Source organism: Eurypyga helias, unplaced genomic scaffold, assembly GCF_000690775.1.
Source record: "Eurypyga helias isolate BGI_N326 unplaced genomic scaffold, ASM69077v1 scaffold38332, whole genome shotgun sequence".
Classification (NCBI taxonomy): Eukaryota; Metazoa; Chordata; class Aves; order Eurypygiformes; family Eurypygidae; genus Eurypyga; species Eurypyga helias.
This window is the reverse complement of record NW_010236136.1, coordinates 6,517-13,038: the sequence shown is the minus strand read 5'-3', so window position 1 is coordinate 13,038 and position 6,522 is coordinate 6,517. Positions and strand designations below refer to the sequence as shown.

General features: G+C 50.5%; 1 protein-coding gene across 1 annotated transcript in view; it reads right to left on the bottom strand.

Annotated features, from left to right (window-relative positions):
- ZBTB46 (zinc finger and BTB domain containing 46) overlaps positions 1 to 5,856 on the bottom strand; it is a gene marked incomplete at its 3' end in the record, with an annotated part of 6,092 nt that extends 236 nt beyond the window's left edge. Inside the window, exon 1 of the mRNA XM_010146979.1 lies at positions 5,820 to 5,856. Coding sequence (XP_010145281.1) covers positions 5,820 to 5,856 — 37 coding nt within the window. The remainder of the gene's footprint in view (positions 1 to 5,819) is intronic.
- Between the last annotated feature and the right edge of the window lie 666 nt (positions 5,857 to 6,522).

Sequence of the window (6,522 nt, the reverse complement as noted above, 5' to 3'; positions counted from 1 at the left end):
ATTCCGCTGGCGAAATCCCGCTCTCGCCTCTGAACTGCCGACTTTTTAAAATCCCGATACTGTATTACGGCACTTTTAATCCTTACACGAAGTTATCGCACTTTTGCCGCGTTACTGAGGCTGAGAGCTGTAAGTACCTTCACCAGAGCGGCTTTGGAACAAGCCGGGGCACAAACGTGTATCGCACTGCCTAATGCTTGTTAAAGAGCAAACAGAGGGCAGCGACCTGCTGCAATCCTGGTTTATTCTAATGAATTACCCTAGAAATTCAGATCCTAAATCTCTTCGACACTGGTACTTGTGGAAGAAGTAGCCTGCCGCAAACGAAGGAGCACGCATGTGACACCCCGACAGCGCCACGCGCTTCAGCTGAATTTACGGGGCGATGCAAGAAGATCACACGTGCTCCAGGAGCGTTTCAGTGAAGGATAACTCAAAAGAAACGGGACAGTTAGAGCCAACACACGCTACATTCTCCAACTCTCAGCTGATGGTACCATTCCAGCCCGGATACAGACACGTAAAAGGATGTGCGTAACGTTGAATTACAGCCTGACCCTCCCAGGTCTCCAAACACGACAACTGTGTATCACAGAGTCATGGAATGGTTTGGGTGGGAAGGGACCTCAAAGCTGCCCCAGTCCCACCCCCTGCCATGGGCAGGGTCACCTTCCCCTAGACCAGGTCGCTCCACCCCTCATCCTTGGACACTTCCAGGGATGGGGCATCCACAGCTTCTCTGGGCAAGGTATATGCCCTTGATGGACTTTTTTCCCACCCCCTACCTCAAACTCTGCCCTGCTCAACTAGAAAAGGCATGAAATCCTTGGAAGCCTTGGGAGCCCGCTGAAAGCGGAGCCGGGGGAGGCGGACAGCACGAAGGGTTCAACGTGCCGGAAGAACGCACGCGGCACCCGCAGTGGCATTTCCTCCTCCGAAGCGAGAGTGCAATACCCAAATGGGTGAAACCGGGGTGTTTCTACTCCCTGCAGACATCCACCCACTCTGTGTTTGGGAGCAACAGTCCACGTGGATACGATTTTAAATCTCAATCTTCTAATAATTCTACTGCTTTCCATTAGTTTGTTCATTTTCACCCATTTTTCTCCTAGTTATGGTTATTTCTCACCGAAATATATTGTTTACATAGCAAAATAAAGTGCACAAGTTCGGGTTGATCACCTTAAGTACTCTACCATGCGTGGAAAGGGCTCTTGGTAAAATAAAACCGTCTACGTAGGAGAGCGAAGGGAATAAGGGAAATTCCAGCCCTACTCTTCGGCTGCTAGGAGTGAGTAGTTCGCAGTATTTTCAGATGCTCACTAAGATGCTCTCTCCTCCAAACGCCCTCCCAGCTAAACGCAGGCTGCACGCTCTGGGTATGAGGTATGCCGAAAAACAACTACTTAAAAAGGGCCTTTTTGGAGAAAGCCAGCCAGCCCAGGAGCGCGGCGTCGTTCAGTGCCCAAGCTGTGGGCACTTAGTAAATGTCTAGATGGAAACTCAAGTGTCTTGTGTTTGCAACACCGATAAAACGAGGTGAAAAGTAACCACCTTTGCCACCGGCGTGACACCCCGACGCTACCAAGAGACATCTGTAAACCGGTGCCACCACCCTTCGTCGCCGGGACAAACCCCTCAACACCAGCTCATCTTGGAGCACTTGCCTAAGAAGGTTTCTAGGGCTCTCATCAGACTAAACACATGGATCAAGACCTTAAAACTGCTGTGATATGAATTTTGTCCTCCTGTTTCTGTTGCCTATTTGGAATTAAACATATCCTCCACAGAGGTAACCAGGAAAAAACCCTCCCTGGGATTAGCAGTTTGAATTGGATCGAGCAGTCTTACATCCCTTCCTCGTGCACCTACCCCGCGGCGCGTTGGGCTGCTCGGCAGCTGGGGTGGTCCAGCCTGCAGCTGCTTTATTTTTTTGGTGTTCGGTGGGGTTTTCAGCACATTTGTAAAGCTGCCGAGAGAATTTCTAGCCTGAGGGGAAAAAAATAAATCAAAGAGAGTAACTCAGTCACCTGGGCCGTGGCTGCAAAACTGGTGACAGAGTGAAGTGACCACCGGGAATCTTTTATCAGCCGGCAGTAAGGATCACTCGCTGCGATCAGGCAGAATTCTGGGGCTGGTTTCAAGGGATTGTGTTCACTTGTGCTGCTCTGGACACCTCCCTGAGCGGGAACTTTGACGCGGCCCGATGCCCACAGTGAGCTCTCGCTGATAACCTGACCACCCAGCCCCTCTCCTACCCCACGTCCAACTTCTGGTTCACAACAATGGGTTTTAAACAACCAGAATACCACAACTCTCTTTTGCATTACAGGGAAAAGTATTCTTCACCTGCTCCTTTGGATTTGACACCCCCTCACCTATACAGTCAGAGGCAAGGAGCCCACTGTCTTCCAGAGCAAGAGTCAGTTTTCTGACACAAAGCTATTTATGATAAGTATGTCCGGTTTGATCTCGTAACTGCTTGAGCATTAGCGCCAGGCCCCACAAAAACACCCCTAGAATCACTGTAAACCTCTTACGAGGGAGTCTAGACAAGGTAAGCAAGCTCTAAGCTGATCAAGCGAAGTCAAGAGGGGACGTGTAACCCTCCTTCCTCCGGCCCGAGGCCACATCCAGCACAACAAACAGGCTACGTGCGCGGAGCCCAGCTGGCAGGACAAGCTGCTCGGCCAGGTCTGAGCACAGAGACCGACATGGAAATACTCGTGGCAACCAGACCCCAAGATTACGAAGGAAAAGTGCTTTAGAGAAGAGAACGCCACAAAATCCCTAATTTCCTGCATCGCCAGGCTGCGCCCGAGCCCGTCATTTCCTAAGCGACCAGACGCCTCCTTGCACGTACGCTGCGTGCCGGTCCCTTCGCCTTACGGCTCGGCTACCGCAGGAGCTGAGAAGGCAACCCCGAACCGAACGCGCCCCATCGGCACGCTCCTTCGCACACAGCCACGCGCTTCCGCGTTCCCAACGAGGCATTCGCAACGCTTCCGGCTTTCCAGACGCTTCTTTTTGCCCGTATCCAGCTTAAATCGCCCGGGAATGACATTTTTTTCAACTTCTATTTAAAAACAGTCACAAACCACTTTTTGCAGCTCCGGTTTTATTGAAAATGACTTTTTTTTTTTTTTTTCCAAACCGCCACATACTTCAGTTCTCGCATCCGCGAAAGCGACCAGCGGAAAAACGACGACGCTGCTGGGAAAACAGCCGTTGCGGAGTTGACATTTTCCCAGGAGTGTTAAGCATACGCACCCAGAGGCCGGGGGGTACGTAGTGAATAGCACACCAACGGCGGCACAGCCGTAAACTCCTGCCTAGGTGACAGTATTTCGCAGAGCTTACGTACGGCGGCGTTCGTGGTCCTATGAAATAACCTTGAAGAAGATCATCAAGGCCGTTAGCGCAGCGCCACAGGACACAACTAGAGGAAGAACAGCCCCAAAAAATGGATCAGGTAACACAAACAGTGCCAGAGTAAAAATCTGTGCACGTAATTTCCCTGAAATACTTACAGAAGATGGGAGTTTTTAAAACGGACACAGTAACGGTTGGACAAAAAGCCTTTGGTACTGCCACCTCAAGTAAATTCACTTATTTCGCTGAGATTCTTCAATGAAATAGGCTCCTACGCCCCTGACCTGAGAGAAGGGAAACCACCAGCGATTCACTGCCCGACAGAGCTGTTTCCTACTGGCTGTAAGTCAGCACGTAGCTGTTAATCCCTGCAACACCACCCTCATTTGGCTGCGACAAAAATTCACAGACTTGAGGAGAACTCTTGTCCGTTTAATCCTCATTATACTACGGGTGAGAAACAGCAAGGTGCAATCTACCCATCAAACTTCCACCTCCCATCATCCCGTGCCGTTTGCGAACACAAAAATCCTGCTTTTAGGTTTTCTACCCAAACTCTAAGCCTCTGCTGTGTTACACCCCACGGCTCTAACATTTTTAAGAACCTCCTCCTGATCCTGAATGGCAACACTGGGGATTCTCCGTGCTGAAGTCAGGCAGCACCCTGAGGTACAGCCCAAGTAAAACACTACTTCCACCTCTGCAGGAGAGAACGAGCTGACCCGACTCTAGAAAAGTAGCACCGGGCAGAATTAAACTCTCAAATATGAGAAAACCGCACCAACACGAAATGTCATTAAAGTTAACGAGTGAACAAAGCCTCTTCACATTTGCCAAAATGACTTTTGCTGGCATCTTACTTTTCAGATTCAGACAAATCCAACCCCGCTGCTCCCAAATTTCCAGGTAAGACTCCTTTTGCTCACAACTTGCCCTTCTGGCTCAGCTTTCTCCTTCCTCACTTGCTGGTTACTTAAGAGCAAAATAAATTACGAGGCCATTGAAGTGACATCTGTCACAAGGGAAGCTGACAGACTCAACTACACGCGTTCACCGACAGCCGTGCGCCGCAACGCTGGAGAAGTCGATGGGAACAACACAAAATGAACACGACTGGGGAGTGGCGGAAAAAACAAAGAAAAATGAGCGAAGTAGAGCATCCTGCAGTCATTACACAGGAACACATCCTCAACTCTGGCTGCAGAAGGCCCAAACGAAGAGTTCGAGTGAAGCCAAGCAGGAAAACTCTGGTTTGCCGACCCTGACGCAGCACGGAGCCGTCTCCCCGAAGCGCCGACTCACGGCAGCAATGGGCAGAGCAGCGCTGCCCCTCTCTAGGAGGGCAAGGGCAGCAGGAACCGCACCATCTCCCTCACCAAAGCTTTCCACAGGAAACACCCTTGCAAGAAACTCCCCACTGGAGACCTCCAGCTGCTCAAGTCCCCTTTGTGCACCACCAACTATTTCTCATTTTTGTCTCCCTGAGATGCAACAACATTGGAAGAAAGAACCTTCCCGAAGGACTGGTACAGACTGTTCGTAGAGGTGGCCCTCCTCCCCGCAGCCGTCTCTCTCGCACACCAAGGACCCCAGAGAGACGTGAGGCTAAAGCTCAAGCTGCTGACATGCCGTGCCGCACGCAGCGCGGCTGGGAAGCACTACGCTTAACTTAGATTTTGGTTAACAGCTACTATAACCTGGTTCTGAATGTAAATCCACAGTAAGAAAGACAAATATTTAGTATCTTTAGGAAAATAAATGAATTTCATATAATAAAAAGAGGAATTACGGTAAGACTTCTACCCTCCAGTAACAACCATTACGGATGTTTTATGTGCACCCCATGTCGTATCTACGTAAAGCCCCCGCTCCTCGGCGTCAAAGACTTGCCCTCAGTTTGGCTAACCTAATTACATTACACAAAACAAATGAGCCAGGGTATTTACAGAATTCCTGCCGCACTCCAGAGTATTTTTCCAGAAGACTGAGAAGCACTCAAACGCAGCATCAGCAGAGCACACGCGCCTTGCGACAGTGTTCAAGCCCGCAGAACACAGCCTGTTGGACGTGCGAAGCAGCAGCATCTTTCTCTCCTTTAAAGGACACGGAAAACCAGCCTTTGTCAAGAGCTTTCAGGGATGAGCAACCCAGGGCTTTCACTGCTCCTCACCTCAAGCTGAAAACCCCCGAAATGCCCAAACTGTCTAATGGACAAAGCACTAGACCAGAACGCAGAAGACTGAATTCTATTATTAATTCTGTTGCTAGGATGAGGTATGTTATTTTTCCCAGGGAATACGTGGAAAACGTCACCGTTCCTTTTATAAAGCACTTGGAGATCTCCTGATAAAAAAGCTGAAGGTAGCGTAAGCGCGATCACACCAAGGAGACGGCCAAAGTGCCTGTTAGATGGGCTGAGAAAAGCGAGGTTTGCACAAAAACTGCACCGTGGCTGCAGCCAGAACCGGCACGCACCAACGCCATCGGCTCGGGGGAGTTAACGTTTATTTGCAGCACGGGAACGGTGGAATTGGCTCTTTTCCTAGTTTAAAAGCAGCGTCTCAAATACACGAGGGCAGCAGCTACGCGTCCTCGGGATCCTTGTTTTGTCCTACACTGTCCAAAAGCTCAAACCCGCCCAGGTCACACGCTTTCTCGTGGTTAGTGAGCTTCTTCTGGGTACCGAAGCCCTTGCCACAGAACAGACAGACAAAAGTACGCTCGTTTGAGTGCACAGACACAAGATGCCGGTTTAAGTCTGTCTTGTCCCGAAATAGCTTGGCACAGTTAGGACACTGCATCTTCTTACAGTTGAAGTGGATGGTCTTTTCATGCCGATCCATGTTTGATTTCAGGGTGAAGCTCGCGGGGCATTTGGAGCACTGGAAGCGGGCGAGCTGGCCGGGAGGCACGCTGTCAGCAGGCCGGGAGCAGTCGAGCAAGTCGAACGGGAGAAGCATGGAGAAGGCATGCTGGTGGATGTGCTCCTTCAGCTCTTCGGCACAGCGGAAAACCCTCTGGCAGAACGCGCAGGTCAGCCTCTTGGCCAGGGCTGAATCCAGGAACAGGCCATCCGTGGTTACGTCCATGTCTTCAGACCTCGAGAAGCTGGTATCTGAAACAGAAACGCACACACACGCGCAAATCAGC